The sequence below is a fragment of the Apteryx mantelli genome, chromosome 5 (assembly GCF_036417845.1).
Source record: "Apteryx mantelli isolate bAptMan1 chromosome 5, bAptMan1.hap1, whole genome shotgun sequence".
In the NCBI taxonomy this organism is placed as follows: Eukaryota; Metazoa; Chordata; class Aves; order Apterygiformes; family Apterygidae; genus Apteryx; species Apteryx mantelli.
This window is the reverse complement of record NC_089982.1, coordinates 7,156,861-7,173,668: the sequence shown is the minus strand read 5'-3', so window position 1 is coordinate 7,173,668 and position 16,808 is coordinate 7,156,861. Positions and strand designations below refer to the sequence as shown.

Here is a 16,808-nt window from a genome sequence, read left to right as displayed (position 1 = left end):
TAGATGTATTGAATGCAGCAGACCTGTGCCTTTCTGTATTAGGCCTGAATTGGACTTAGTCTAAGAGCAGCCAGGTGTTCAGTTATTTCAGAGCAGCTGATGGGGTGCTAGGGGAGAGCAAGAAGTTCAGTGACTCGGGCAGTGTATTGGGGCCTGTGCTGCCAGCAAGAAATTCTTAATAATAAATGCATACTTACATTGTAAAAGGACTCTGATGCTGGCAACTTGCCCCAGTTATGCTTGTGACATTTCAGCAAAAGTTTAGAGGGGTAAATTCATTAATTTGCAAAGCCTTGAAATGAATAAAAAAAGATTAAGAGATATTCAAGGAGGGACTGAATGTTCATTAAAAGACTATTCATGCAAAACAAGTAATAACAACGTTAAAATGTTACAGAGCTAGAATTTGGTAAAATGCTGTCCAGATTCTGGGACTTGTACTCTTGAAAAAATCCTTCCACAGAGAAGAGTTTAGCTTTGTTTTCAGATGAGTCACATTAAGGTATTTTTAAAATATTCTAGCAGTGCACTGACTGGCAGAAATGCCCACTTGTGTTAACACAGGCTGCTACATTCCACTGTTGCTAGGAGAATGGTTTAATGAAAACTCCTCTGAGAAACACTCCAAGTAAAAATGCTCCTTTCATCAGCATTTAAACTTGAAATTAGTTCATTCCACTTCTGAGGTAAGCACGCATTTATACTGTTTTCAGATTTCCCAAAGATGTTTTTAGAGCTGCATCTGCCTTAATGCCATATTATTCCTTTCTTCTCTTTCTCCCCCAAATCTGTGTTTGGAATATTAAAAAACACTCTGCAGATTGACAGTTACACCTGTAATATTGAGTTCACTGTCCCCAGAATTACACATGGTTGTATACTGAGAGATGAGACTGAGGCAAACTTGAAGATCAAGGAAAAAAAAACTGGGAAATGTATAGATCTGTACTGTTCAAATCATTAGCCGCCAGAGGCCACTGCTGCAGCCATCAGAGGAATATAGCTCTCAGATTAGCTCTGGGACTCCCCTGCAATCTTTATACTCATTTGACAGCCTGTGGTTTGTTAGCTGGTACTGTGTAGATGCGCTTTTCTTCTCGACCTGGCCATACACAGGAGGAGAAAGCCCTGGATCTGACAATCTCTCAGCTGAAGTAGGTTTTGATATATATCATGATAATCATACTGTGTAGAAAACACATGCAGTTATTCTAATTTTAAAACTATTATATGTTAATGGGCCTTATTACTGGTTTGGGGTGGTTAGACTTGCTAAGCTGGGTAAATATCAAGAGAGGGAAAGATTCCTTTAGGAGGAATTCTTTTCCCAGTGTGACCAATTTCATCACAGTAATGCTTACGGAGGACTGATGTGGACTTGATTTAGGCATGTTCTTAGAAACTTGAGGACAGATAATTTGCCTAAAATTTCTGACGCTTCTCCCCTTTTTTTTTTAAACTAAGAAACAAGTTGCCTGTAAAAGCCCGATACTTGAAGTTCCATTTTGAAAAATTATGATTGTCATTGTGACACTCTTCCCCCCCCCCCCCCCCCCCAAAGAAAGCAGGGAAGGAATCTGTGCACGAATTGAATTTCTTACCAAGAGAAGTATACCTTTTTCTTTCCATGTTCAGTGATGTTAGAGCTGTGTAATAAAGGCCATTTAGGTTTCCTGAAAAGATGTTCTTTGTCATTTAATACAGTTAGCTAAAGAAGCAGATCTGGCAAGGGTTTTAACTGTCTAACTGGGTGTTTAGCAATTAATGCCCAACAAGCCATAAGAGGGACACTCTAACTGGGAGAGAAAATGCATTTATGTTATGTTCAGAAATCTTCTTCCTTTTTTGATAGCTAGCAGTGAGATGAATTTCAGTTCTATAGGACAAAAGGAGAACTCCTTAAAAAAAAGGAGTGAAATGTTTAGATTAAAGGAAGTTGTTTGCATCCATAGGAACCATAAGCACACAAATACATAGTAGATTATTTAGAAAATAAAGATCTGTGTCACTTGGAGGATCCAACAGGATGACTCAAGGAATCATTCTTGGCACTGCTGATACTTACATTATCGGAAGATTGCACTGTCTCATGCTGTGCTATACTGTTTGTATGAAAATACATAGATAAACACTGGGAGAGTGATTACAACTTACTGAACCTTCAAGAGATAGCAAGCTGATATTTATGAAAATGGCATTTACCGGGTAATATCAGAAAAACATTGTTTTTTTTTTTTTCCCCAAGTTAAATTCTGGCCTCTTTTAAAAGATTTATTCTAACAAAATGTGTAGAAAACCTAGCAGTTACTGTTAGGCTATAGCAAGGAATTCGGAAATATTTTATCCAGGATAGAAAACTTCCAACACTTGTAACGTTTACTAGCAACCCAGTGAAACATGCAAACAGAAAGCATGCATCACAAATCCAAAGCAGGGATTGTTTGAAGAGGTTTGAGATGCCTTAGACTGATGTCGTGCAGTGTCCAGAAATAATTTTCATTATTGTTACCTAAGACACCTGTCTGCAGTCATACAGAGCAGGGTATAACATCCTAACAATTTGACTCTGTGCCCACTAGGTCAATGGAAATATAATCATCAACTCCTTGCAGGAAGCAGGTAGTAATCCCATATCAGAGAGGGAGAGAATAATTGTAGTGTTGTATTATTTAAAGCAGGTTACTTATTGCAGGACAGCTTCTCTTCTCTTTGGAGAGAAACAGTCAGCTTAGACACCATGACTCAAGACCCTACTGGGTTATGGAGGCAAAGATTATTTCTCTCAAAATATGAAAGAAAAGCATGAGACTAGAGAAACATGATTTTTTTTTTTTTTAATAGGTCAGATTAGGCAATAGTGGTAAGTGTGGTATTCCACAGCAGGAATGGAGTCAAAAATGGGGGCACTCACTCATAGAAAACAGTTGGGTGTGTGAACATGTTTTGATCTGCCTACTCCTGGGTTCATTAGCTATCGGGGTGAATCAGTATGTCTCATGCCTTCTTTTGTGTGACAGCATAGTCAGACATTATTCCAAATAATATTCTAAACACTACTCCAAATTTCCAAGGGGCTACACTGAATTGTTTTAAATATGTGTTAGCCTGCTTGAAAAAAGTATTTCTAATTATTTGTTATATCAAGTATACAGGAGAAGAAGCTGAAAAATCTTCTAAGACTCACAATCATGAAGAAAAAGCAAATATGAGATTAGCAGCAGTCACCACATTTTGTCCAGTTGCTGTTGCTAGAGCCATCGAACTGGCTGCATAGGCAATTAGGATGAGAATAATCATGGTGAAGAATACTCCAACTGTTGGCTTGAAACCTGCAAAATAAAGAAGTTGTCAGTCAATCTTTCGCCAGACAAGAGCTTTCTTGTTTTGGTGGCAATGCTGTGTGTTGTTAGCTGTTGTTCACGCTCAAAAAATTCTTTCTAAACGAAGTTCATGTTCTGGACATGTCAACAAACAGAAGTGACTACCTGTATTCAGAATCTCTTGGGATTTATAATTTCCTTTTCCTGTAGCAGTAGAGATTTGTTACAAACAGAAATGAGATGGTGGGAGTATAGATGAATATTCTGAGATGCTACAGAAAGTGGTTTTGTAGCTGCCTGTCTGGTGTTTTGCTCATTTGCTCAGCATGCTGCTAATCATTAGATTTAAGCTCTGGAAGGATCAAGTTGGCAGCAACTTTAAATTTTATAGTTTGGGGTTTTTTTGCCATCTGCTGCAGCAGCGGTTACTGGTCAACTCTTAAGATACCAGCTCCCTGACTCTTCAGAGACCCTGGATATTTGCAGCATAAGGTGTCACCCCTGTTGGAAACATACTGTCTTTGGAGGACTAGCATACTTCAATTTTTTAAAATCAATTTACTACTTTTTTTGTTCTATCCGTCCACATTTCAGCTCTTTCATTTTGTTTCCCATTTGTGATTTTAGCATCTGGACCATTTGCTCCTTATCTGTCTAACACTTAAAATAATAGTGACTAAAACTCGCAACAAATCTTTCTAATTGGTTTTGTGACCTAACTCTTGATAATTCTATCATTTCTCCCTACAGTTTTCCTACTCTGTATTTTCCCATTTCAGGGACAGCTTTTTCTGCTTCCTTCCAGGTGATTGGTTCCTTATTCTATAAGTTGTCCTGAAAATTTTATGAGATTAGTTTGCAGTCTCTCTGGGATGACGCGTCTTAATGCAATCATCAGTACAATTATATACACTTTTTTTTATTATGAATGATATTTGTTAGCTGATATAAATTAGTAACTATTGACATTAATAGAGGTAAGTGAATGTATCTTAAATCAAGAGCCATTCCAAAAATTATTCCATGAGTTATTATATATAATTATAAAAATATTCCCTGGGAGGGAACCTAAACATAACAGGAAAGCAGGGATTTTCAAATTCTGTTTATAGTCAGTTTTTCCGTAAACTGCTGCTTTTCCCTGAACCATTTAAAGCCCCGGGGGCTGTTACACTCTGCTTTCCAAATTGCTTTGCTTTGTTCTTCCAGTCCCAGAGTACACAGAAATCCAGACTTAAAAAGTGACTATTGCACATTTACTCCTATGCTATGAAAGCAATGCTGTGAAATCCAGATTGCTGGCAGAAGCATAACTTTTATGATAGGGAGCAATAAGCTTGTGGCTATATCTATTAAATATACAGTAAGAACCAGCAACATCTGATGCTGGGGTTTTAACTTTGCTGAGACAGGGAGATGTAGGGAGTGCCTCTCAGGGATTCAGTCAGTCCCTGCCTCCAGTCCTAGAATACTTGGGATTTCTACAGAAAAGCATCCTAACATCGTAATTATCATTAAATGGAATGCAGTAATTCACGTCTGTCCCAGAACTTAATGCTGATGTTTGCTAGACCTGAAGAAAGATGACAGATAGAACAAAAAAAAGTAATTAAAAAATAAAGCAATAGATGGTGTTTTCCACAGGCAATGATTAACCTACATAAGTGTATTTTTTTCTGTGACACAAAGTTCAATAGTGGTAATGCTGTTCCTACACTGATTGGTAGTCAGAAAAATAATGCACTGACACTAAATAACAAAAGTCACAGATTCGTTGTGCAGGTTTTTCAGTTCCTGAGGTAGAAGGAATATTTCAGTGGGACACGTTAAAGTAGAATAAAATAAAAGGGTAACTGTACTGGTAATACAGATCATTTATCTTATGGTAAAAATGCATCTCTTCCTGACTGAAACCAGGTAGGAGCTACCTAACTAGCCCTACCTAGCTAGTACAGAGCTCTGTGCAGAGCTAGCTACGTTGCTAGCTCTGTTCAGGTTTGGCTTCAGAGTAACATGCATTACTCAGGCTCTAAATACCTTGTGAAAAGGGCTGTCTGTGTGCCTGCTCTACAGGTATGGGTTCCCTGATGCCTCCCAGAAGACCCAAATTAAACAAGTGCTTCTTTCCTTACAGGTCGCGAATACATGGCCTATGAAGTTCTTACCAGCGTACAAGGCAAGAAAGAAGAGGGAACTTCTCGTGCAGCCCAGAGAAGCCAGCCGCTATTAGGAACTTGATCAGCAGAACAGGTAAGTCGGTAGGAAGAACTTGAGTCTCTTTGGCACTTCTGAAATCTTTGCTTGAGCCAACACAATTTAGAAAGCCTATGTACAGTGTGAAAAATAACATGCTCAATCCCTGAGCGTTTTCCAGTGTAACTCTTGGGCCTTTTAGAAGTACAATTTGAAAAGTCAATAGTATAATTTCTTTATAGTCCAACTACATATAAATATTTTCTAGAATCAATTAAAGGAGTCACTTTTAAACATCATTTTTGAAAACTAGGCAGCAATTCTTAAAACTTAATTTATTTTCTATAGTGCCAAAATTTAATTTATTTTCTATAGTGCCTAGTATTCTGCTTACTTCATCAGAAGATTAGAAAAGAAGTTAAAATGCTTCAGAAACAAGCCTTATTAAAATAGTTACTTGAAGGCCATTCATATTTTTCCACCACCAGGTTTACTAACCTGTTTTGTATACCACTGGAATCATTTTTTTATTCCAGCAAAAATTGTTCCAACAATTATTCCCACAAAAGTTTTTTAAGTAGCTAAAAAATAAGAAATATGTATTCTATTAAAAATAAAATCTTGTTGAAAGCTATAATAACCACAGCATAAGACAATAAAAATATTAATGAAAAATAATAAAAATAGATTTATAAAACTCAAGAATTTTTCAATCTAGGAGGTTAATTAGTAGCATAACAGTAATTTTTTTTATGGTAAGAAAACTTGCGTGTCATTCCCCAAATCACTCTTCAGTCAGCTTTCTGATGATTTGTATAGTCAGTAAAGGCTACTTCTATCTATTTAAGTATTTGTAATTAGGATAAAATGCCTTCAGAATGGTAACTCACCTTCCTTTATTTCAGGGAAAAAAAAATAATAGTACACAGGATGTATTATTAGGAGGTACCATTAGGCATTTTGTTTTCTGTATTGGTAATATTTAAGACTTCTGTGTATTTCCAAAATGGTAAGAACTAAAATTGTGATAACTGAGTCTGAACTTATAGACAGCAAAAACCATAGGCTATGACCTGGTAAATCCTTAATCAAGTTTGCTAATATGTTCTAGTTCAAATGTAGATTGTTCAGAAATCTATCCAAACTTGTGTATCATTGTCACGGTAATGTGAAATCAAATAGATCTTTGGTTATTTGTATAATTGTTGCAGTTACTTTTCATTTTTGTTGTTATTTTTAAACTGCATTTTATCTCCTAACTGGATACTGGTGACTTAAGATTTGTCACTGGCCTGTTGCATATTAAAGGTTCTCAAATAATACATGCTTTCTTCTTATGCCTCTACCAAAAGTTAGGTCAATTTTTACCTTTATTCTTCTTAATAAATAAGCATGGAGCTTTTTCAAGCTTCTCCAAAGTAAGGCATATCACAAACTAAATTTTTTTGTTGTTGTTGTTTTTGTTGTTTTTGACCTTTCACCTTTCTCAGTTTTTTGTAAAATATGGACACTCGACTTGGACAATGACTAAGGCTATTCACACCTTCTGAGGACTACTGAACAAGACCAGATCCCTAATGAATCTAATGATAATTCTGGTAAGAATTGTCTATAGAATCTATGACCTTTAATCTCTTAGTAGGTGCTGTAATGACACCTATTGTTTAAGCACTATATGGCTGTGACAGAAGCAAGAACTCTTGATAGAAGCCTTAGTCTATTGCACCCAACTTTATCAACTCATAACCTGTCAAACAGTAGTAACAAATTCACCTGATAAGATCTAGTTTTCCACTTAAACTTTAATGGAAATTGGATTTCCTTCCTATAATTATTTATTACTTTGACAGGAGGACCTTAGGCAATCAGTTCTTGTAAAATATGTCGAAGAGAAGAATTTGTTGGCCGAGCAGCACACGTGGAAGCATTAGTTGTATCTAGCCAGTTTAATGTCTGTTCCTGCTTGTTATTTAGAAAAAACATCAGGTGCGTGTTAATAACAGAATTCATGGCTGGGAAATTATAGCAATTGATCAAAATGATGGATAAACTGTAATTAAGCCAACTACAAGAACTACAAGAACGTTCATATATCAGCAGGCTGGAAATGAGAGGCTCACATCAAAGACGTGAATGTTATGGAAAAAAACACCTACCATTCCCTCCTTTGTTTTCTGAGGAGAATCGGGGTGATTTTAAAAAAAAAACCACTCTACTGTGCAGAAATCATATGTTATGAAATGATATCTTACATCCAATGGACTGTTCTTTACAGGGAACTATGATGCTACTGGAATTGAAAAAATAAAAAGTCTACTTTTTATATTGAAAGCAGTAGTTTGTAAAATTATTGTAATCATAAAGCTTCCTTCACAGTAATGAATTCAAAGTAATTATAGTATTTTTAAAAAGTAGCAACCTTCATGTTGTAGTTTATTATTAATTATTTTAAAGTTGATTAGACGATGAATTTAAAAGAAAAATCTTAAACCATATTGAGTAATTTCACATAAAACCCATAGTCTTTCAAAGTTTCCTAGATTCCAGGTAAAATCAATTATTGTTAAATGTAAGCAAACAGAAATAAGAGTTTTCATACACATAAACACATTTTCAGTGTAGAATCAGATATAATCAGATAATTCAGATATAATCAGAATGATTAAATTCTGTACATCACAAATTTTTAAGACTAAGTACAAATGACAAAAATCTCAGAAAAAAACAGTATCAGGCAGTTCTGTCAGTTTTAAGCCCGAGTGATGCATGAGTCTTAACACCATAAACCGCTTGATCCACGGTACTGTATCACTAAGATCTTGCCGAAAGGACCAAATGTCAGGGATAATTCCGCCTCTAAGCCAATTGTAGTGGAAGGCAAGGATCATATCAAGACCAATTTGGAGCAGATGAACAAACAAGGCTTAATGAACTGTGTACCACTTAAAGAATGCATGTAAAATCCCTCCGTAATGAGGGTGAGCAGATAGAAAATATTGTGAGAAAAAAGTCAGGACCATTAACCTTGGGGTATTATAAGATCCTTGAGAGTATAATTCTTGTCACAAGGTCAAGCTTTTACAAAGCAATTATTACGGATCTCCATAATATCAACACACAGACACATACACAAAGCCTTTTAACCTAAGGGATTCTGCACTCATTTCCTTTCTGCTTGTAATCACTGTGGTTTTGGGGTTTTTTTTTTGAAAGCTCTTGGGTTGGGTTTTGGGGTTTTTAGTCACCTTTATTGCTCACAGAGATTTATATCTCCTTGCTTGCGTTGAATGGTGTAATTGTCCTGTGTGTGCCCCTCTGCTGGAATGAAGAAAGAATTCTCATCTCTCTCCCATAGTAGGCCTGCAGTTTTAACTATTATTTTGAATATGGAAAGGTTGGCATTGGCAACCCCTGCCAATTTGGATGGACTGAACAGAATCTTCCCAAAGAGAGTGCTGCGTCATAAGTGATCAACTTTAAGCAATTTAGTAGTCCTATCTTCTTTTCATCCAGTTATGTAGAATGCGGGATAAAAAGAGAAAAACAATCTTAAACCCATCGTGTGATAGTCAAGTCTGACAATACTAGTACTGTAATTTCTGCTCATGCAGCTAAAGTATAGAATATTATAAATCTCATTACAGAGTAGCAGAGTTCAGCTAACAGTTTGAGGGCCAGAGTGTGCTACTGTTAGCTCATTAGTTTATGGGTCTTCTCATTAGTATGCCTGGGAGCAAGTAAGCTACAAAGTGATGCATCTAAGAGTAGCAGAGTCTGACCTTTCACTGAGATTAACAAGAATTCTGTCTGGGCAAGAACTCTTGGATTTGGCCTGAGCACATGGGCCACTTCTGTGGAAATGAAATCATACAGGCAGTACCTTAACTTTTGTGCACAGTGAAATATATAGTAAGTATTGGACAGTGTAGTGTAGGAAGAAATATTTATTTCATGCAAATATATTTTTATACATGGCCAACTGCTAAAATAAGTAGTATAAAGCATGAATGGTTTAGGGGTTTCGACATTGATACAGTATTACACAGACAGTATTTAAGTCTGTTCAAAGTATGTTAAGTTCATTTGATTATTTCCTTTTTCAAAAGCCACTGTTATATACTGAAATTTATTATATATTCAGGTAGAATACATAATATTCAGGTCAGATCCCATTTATAACTCTTGAAATGTTAAATGTTGAAATGTTAAAGACCAGCTACAGTTACATGGGCTGTAGAGTTCTGTGGGTGGCCTATCAATTTTTTAAATGTGTGCCACAACACCCACTTGAGCTGATAACCAAATGAAGTACTGTATATGTTTGTTTTTTTTTTTTAATCTGGGCTGATGAATTTGTTTTCTAAAGACAGCTTATCTAATTCTGCTTTTGTTTCTGTGTAGTATGAGGACATGGAGTACTGTTCTGCAAATTTCTCTGCAACAATCACATCACTGTTGATCCCCTCAGTGTTTCCTTCTGCTTAAAAAGGAAAAATGTGCAAGTAAACTGATGTTGCAAAACAGTTTCTGGTAGTTTTTGTACTCTGAAGGCTTCATTTTTCCATAGCAGCACTACCTCTTGCCATCAAAGTAAAATTAGCTGCAGCAAGAATCCTGAATTCATACTTATCAAAATGCTACGGTTAGAACATAACTGTGAGCTGTCCAAAAGCTTAAATCCTTTCATTCACTTAAAAGTACCACCCCAGCTCTGAATGAGATCAGCTCAAATCTATAAATACAAAACAGCTGAAAGTTGAACAGATTTATATTTTACTATCAAAATTTACCTGATGGTGCATGCTTGGAGGTACATGTTTGAGCCTTGAACCACAAATTCTAATTAATTCTGTTCTCAAGAAAACAATCTCAGTGGAAGATTGTACTCATCAAAGCTCTGTTATCCTCCGTTCACTTCTCCATAGCCTTCTGCACAAAGGAAGGAATCGATAGTGAAACTCATACTGTGGCAATGCCATGAGACAGAGGCTTAAATGAAGCAGGACTAATGAACTCCTAAAAATGTTATGTTCTCAGAGAATGCTTCCACAGTTTGATTATTACAACTATCAAGGAAGCTGCACAGATAAAGAAATAAAGAGTTCATCTTTACTACTGTAGATACAGCACATATTTCTCTTGGGTATCATGTCTAATGATGTTAAATATATTTTATAGGATAAACTGATTAAACTTGCAAAAATACACCACAGGACTTCTTCTCATGATGTAAAGTTCCCCTAAGTTCTCTAGGAGGTTAAAATACAGTATTGTGTTATAGTCTTAGCAGCTCTGATCCATGCAATCAAGCCTTAACTGTATCCACAAGTACTCATGGATGCAAGCTGTGAAGTATAAGTTTTAGTATCTGCTTCAGTTTGATTATTTTAATAATGACTGACTCAAGTCTTGAAGTATTCATCATGTTTTAATATATTGAAATATTGTTCAGTATTTCAATGGAATACTGAAAGGCAAAGGGGTTTTTTTCAGCCACTTTTTCAAAAAAAATAGTGATTTTGGGAGAAGAGAATGCAAATGCAAAATTCCAAAAATTTCAAATCCCAAGTGAAAAATCTTCATTTCCTCATAAAAAAGATACCAACAGGTGACATGCTGGGAGGCTTTTAAACCCAGAAAAACATTAAGGATGAGGAGAAATATTTTTAAAAGAATACTGTACCAAGTCTCATCTCCTTAGATATAATACCTGCCTGCTGTAGCAACTTCTTGACAGCTGTCTATAGAAATCTGTAGTAGTGGTTTTTTTTTTTTTTTGTTTTTGTTTTTTTTTTTTTAGAAATAACATCTAGGTTTGCATTAAGACTAATCCAGCCTCAGAATTTTTTTTAAAAGGGTACTGATTATCTTAATCCTATTGGAAGTAGACTACCACCTTGCAAAGTAATGTATTTTAATGTTTAATTATTAATGTTCCGTATCCTCAAGCTGTGAAAGAAATTTTTGCAGTCCCTTGGGTTGTAAATATAGATTACTTAAAAAGCACAATATCAATACATAGTATTATGTCTAAAAATAAAGGTGGGGATGCAAATGTATATGGGCTGGCGAAGTGAAGGTAAGGAAACAGTCTGCACTGCAGTACATCTCCCTCTGTAGAGTCTTTCAGAAATCAATTGGACAAGACTGAAAAGAACCTGATGCAACTTTGAAGTTGTTCCTGCTCTGGGGGAGGAGGCTGGACTAGATGACCCCCGGAGATCCATTTCAGCCTGTTTTTTTTATGATGCTATGAAGAATATCAACTGAAGAATCATATGTGGAAAACAGAAGTATTGTACCATGCTAATCATCATAAAAATGACCTGGTATTTTCTTACTTGGGAAACAATGCATTTTGCTTTGATTTTCTTTGAACAGCATGATTTATTAAATCCAGTTTCATCTGTGAGCATTCATGGCTGCAGGCTTACAGGAATATTAACATGAAGTTTTATATGCAACATGAAGTGTCAGAAAAGGAAAGAACCCAGCACTATTTTTTTAACACTATGGTAAGGCTATAGACATAATAGTCGGGAAAAAACAAAGATTTAAATTGCAAAGTGAATGCACTTGATTTGACTATCAGCAGTCATATTTCAAAGTGGAAGCACTTTTAAAGATTTTTCCTCTCAAATCTCAAACGTTCTAATTGCAGTTATTTTGTTCAAATGTTGCATGTTTAGACCCTTACCTTTATCATAATTAAGCTTTTGGGGGTTAACTGTCTTGTCATGTCATTACCTTGGAATCTGCCACCTTCTTCAAACCTTTTCCAAGATGATTTGGTTAACTTTCTGTTTTTTTTTTCCTGTGTAGGCATAGAGCTTTGTAAACAAAGTGCTGCTGAGAACTTCAAGTTTTCTCTTGCTGTAAGTGTCCCCATCTGTTACCGTTCTCGCTCCTACCGAGGAGGCACGGGGCCTTCCCCCAGACCCCGGACCATCACCACACAGACACCAATATGAGGAGTGGCAAAATGGCGTTTAATGAAACGTGTCCTACTCTATTATAAAGCTGTAAAGCCCCGCCTTCTTTTCCGGCAGCAGTGCTCCGCCCGTTACGACCTTCCCATGTTCCGCCCCGCAGTGCCTCCCTGCTCATCCTTTTTCCTCCACATCTCCCCCTCTCCCATCAACAGTGTTTCGGTAGATCGAGCGGGACGCAACAAAACACGCGGAAGTGCGGTGTGTCTCGACGGGACCGCCATCGGGTGGTTCCTTGCATTAGTAGCTTCGTGAGCGGAGCTGTGTGCTGCCTCCCCTTTTCCCGATTCTTAACGCAGGCGATGTCCTTGTCTTCGTCGTTCAGGGAAAACCTTAAAGGCATAGGCGGGATTGCTCATTTCCAACAGACTATATTCCCCCCCCCAAAGCCCAGCCATTCCTCCAGAATTTCTCCTTCTTGTTTTCGAGCAATCCAGACTTGGCCCGCTACTTTCAGCAAGGCTTTCTTAACGCAGCTCAGTACTACACACAAGCATAAGCCTATAATTATGAGGATTAGCAAAATGCGCAAGCCTTCAGCGAGCAGTCCTGTTAGCCACTGTGGTAGATTGCCAAACAGGTTAGTTAGCCATTCGTCTAAAAACCCATGGTTCTGGCGGATTCTGCCTGTGTGCTCCTTCAACCACCGCAATTGTTTGTGAATGGATTCACTATGATCAGACAAATTCATACAGCACATACCGTCAAACTCCTCACAACCATGGCCTTGGGCTAGCAATAGAAAGTCAATTGCAGCCCGGTCTTGCAGGATGGCATGCCTTAGGCCCTTTTGGTCTTCTAGCAGGCTTTCTATCACCTGCGTGGTGACATTGGCTTGTTTTTCCGCCCAGCAGGCTAAACGCCCGATCTGTTTCAGGGCGTCGCCGGCGGCTGCCCCGGGTACAAAAAGGGATAGAAACACTCGCTCTGTGGGGCTTAACAGGGACACCCTGTCATCACAGTCGGGGGATAAGCCAGTAACAGCTCTCTTGCGGCGGGTAGCAATCTTCACACTTGTGACACTCTTCCACCAATTGGTATCCGGGGCCAATAGTGTCAATTTTCCCAGATAGCACGGTCCCCCATACGCATTCCCAGGAATGCCCTGCCAAGCTCGGTCCCCACATATAAGAAATACTCCAGGCGGTAATGCCCTGGGGGGCCCTATATTGTATGGGCCCTGGAAGGGTCTGTTCTCGGACCCATAAGCTCCTAGGGGTTTTTTGGTGGGTCCATCGATGCCGCAAAAGGCGCTTAAGTTTTGATAATGCTCGTCCATAGGGCTGATATTAGTCCAATTGCGTGGTGTAATCCTCTCTCTACTTCCTCCAAAGCCCGGGCCCCCCCCAAAGACCAGACACGTTTGTGTCCAGTTTTTGGACGAGTTTCCGATACGCATTGCCCCGAGCAGATCTAATTCTTGCGGGTTCCAGGGCAGAGTTACGTTTAAGCTATTAATGAGCGTAGCACTGCAGGTAGCGGTTGAGATACTCTTTTTACAATCGCCGGTAGCAAAGCCCGAGAAAGCCGCCGCGCTAAAGCTTGGGACCCCTACTAAACACGTTCTAAAGGGTCGGGTAGCTGAGGCCAGTGACAAGCAGAACGCTTGCTGGCCCGTCTCGTTCGCCCAGGTTACCCACATGTTGGGCCTGGGGTCAATCCTGTGAAGTGTCATTACCACTGGGAGCAGTACCCCCAGCATCAGGTTTCCCATCCTCTTGCCCGTTGGACGAGTCATGGTGAGTCAAGACAGGTTTCGCGTTCTTGCTGGGTACCTTCACTGGACCACGATCTGCGGAGACACATATATAACCTCGACCGTTAAAGGCAACAGGGGTGGGCCCAGTGCACATTCCGAAGACGGGGGCAGTCCTCTGGCACTCGATGGAGGGCGCGGTAGCACGGCCTGTAGTTCAGGTGTCAGAGTTGTTTCGATGAGCTTCTAACTTGCGTAAAAGCGGCCTTACCCATCGTGTGGGGACCCACCTCGCGGTCTCCGGGCCCCCTTCCGCGCTCGCGACCGCAGCATAACCTCTGCCCTGTGTTAGTAGTCTCCACCCGGTCTCCCATTCCCCCGTCGTGGGATTCTTGACCCGTACCTCGGGACCCTCCGTTGGGCTCGTCCCTCCCCAATGCTTTGCTACCGGTTCATGACTATTCTCCCCTCGGAGGTGATGGTTTAGGGCGTACAGTGCTTTTTGTAAAATTTCAGTTTGTTTCTCTCTGGGGATGGCTGAGTGCTCGGGGATGCCCTCCCCCTCTCCCAACACATCAATTTTCTGTTTAAGAGTTCTGTTGGCTCTCTCGACTATGGCTTGCCCCGTGCTATTGTATGGTATGCCGTGGACTATTTTGATTCCCCATCGCTGCGCCCACCCTTCGGTGCTCGCCGATGTGAATGCGGATCCATTATCGGTTTTGATGGTCTGAGGTAGCCCCAGCACAGCTATAGCGTACGCCCAGTGCTTTTGGGCCGCTCGGCTCGTGGTTTTCCTGTGCTGCGTGGCTACGATCATGCCGCTGTATGTGTCCACCGTGACTGCCAGCCAGGGATCTGGTCGGAGCCTCTGACATAAAGTAAAGTCGGTCTGCCAGACTTGATTCGCCATCAGGCCTCGGACGTTCGTCCCTCCCTCCTGCAAAGGCTGCCTGCAGCAGTACGGGCACGTGGCGACCACGCCTCTGGCTTCAGAGATGGGGATGTGGCAAGTCTTGGCCAGGGCCTTGGCTCCGACGTGCAGCCACTCATGGAGGTCCCTGGCCTCCCGCAGGGTCATCACTCTGCCGGCCGCCTTATCGGCTTCCGCATTGCCTTCTTGATAGTAGCCCGGTATTTTGCTGTGGCTCCGGACGTGCGTAATACAAACCGTGCCAGTCCGTGCCTGCAAGGCGTCTTCTAACATTGTGGCGATCGGCGTGCCCGCCCAACCCCGCGTGGCCATTTGTCTCACCAGGTTGTACGTGAAAATGGAATCTGTGGCGATATTCAGGTGGTCATCAGGGAACATCCTCAAGGCCATTTCTACAGCCTTGGCTTCAAGGTACTGAACACTGACGTCTGCCGCTCGAAAGGTGGCCTCTTTCCATTCTCCATTCTGCTGCCAGGCGACGGCCGCTGTCTGGGTCTTTGAGGAGGCATCCGTGAAAACGGTGTTCCCCGGTTTCGGAGTAGGAAGCACTCGAGCAGGCCCGCCAACCTCTATAATGTCCAGGTGCCTCAACGGCTGGAGGCGCGGGAGATGCTGGATTTCTCCTGGAAATCCTTCCATGGCCATCGCCATGGCGAAGGTCTCTGTCTGTGCATCGGTGCCCTTCTTGAAAGGCAGGGCAATCGCGTCCGGTTCACGTGCGAATGCAGAGATACATGTCTTCCGCCCCTTAGTGATCATTCGTGCTAAGAGGCTGGAATGCGGCACAAACGCTCCAGCCGGCCGCGTGGGCGTGACCCACCAGATCACTCGCATCCGCTCTGGTTGTCCTTGTCCGAGCACAGCCATGCCACCTTGCCGGTTCAGCACTGGGTAGAGCGTGATCTTATCAGCAGGGTCCCAGTGCTGCACCGATGGGTGGCTCAGCATCTCAGAGATGTTCTTCAGAGTCTCCTTGGCCTCTGCGGTCAGTTGCTTCTCCTCCCATGGGTTCCTGCCCTTCAGCATTTCGTACAGCGGTTGCATCTGGCTCGGTGTTATGGGCACCATATTCTGGAGCCACTGGAGGCTCCCCACTAGCGCCTGAGCGTCATGTAGGGTGCGGACGTCTGGGTTCAAAGTTATGGGCAGCGGCTTTATCTGCGAGTGTCCAATCTCCGCCCCTAGGAACTTAATGCCTGGTCCCTTCTGGACCTTTGCTTCGTTTATCGCCAGTGAGGCCGCAGCCAAGCACCGCCTCAGGTCAGCAGCCATTTCCTGCAGCACTTCTGCGCTGGGTGCTGCCATCAAGATATCATCCATGTAGTGGATCATGACCCCCTTCGCATGTTGTTTTCGTACCGGGGCTATTGCGTCGGCTACAACGCGTTGGCAAATCGCAGGTGAGTTCTTCATGCCCTGTGGGAGCACCATCCATTGGTATCGCCGCGCCGGCTCCTGCTTATTCACCGATGGGACTGTGAATGCGAATCTCTCCCTATCTTGTAAGTGCAGCGGGATAGAAAAGAAGCAATCTTTGATGTCTACGGCCATAGTTGGCCAATTTTCAGGAATTGCCGTCAGTACCGGTAGTCCCGGTTGTAACTGTCCAAAGTCAAACATCTGTTGATTGATCCTTCTCAGGTCATGTAATAGCCGGTAGCTGTCCTTAGTCTTTT

General features: G+C 40.9%; 1 protein-coding gene and 1 long non-coding RNA gene across 2 annotated transcripts; one reads left to right on the top strand and one right to left on the bottom strand.

Annotated features, from left to right (window-relative positions):
- Positions 1–5,509: 5,509 nt before the first annotated feature.
- Positions 5,510–7,111, top strand: LOC106496660 (uncharacterized). Its single transcript, XR_001294653.2, has 2 exons — positions 5,510–5,570; positions 7,004–7,111. It is a non-coding gene; the product is annotated as an uncharacterized lncRNA (long non-coding RNA).
- A 5,435-nt stretch (positions 7,112–12,546) lies between these two features.
- On the bottom strand, positions 12,547–14,523 carry LOC106483022 (uncharacterized). The gene has a single exon (XM_067297057.1). The coding sequence runs from the start codon at positions 14,238–14,240 to the stop codon at positions 12,858–12,860; it is 1,383 nt and encodes a 460-aa protein (XP_067153158.1). The 5' UTR covers positions 14,241–14,523; the 3' UTR covers positions 12,547–12,857.
- Between the last annotated feature and the right edge of the window lie 2,285 nt (positions 14,524–16,808).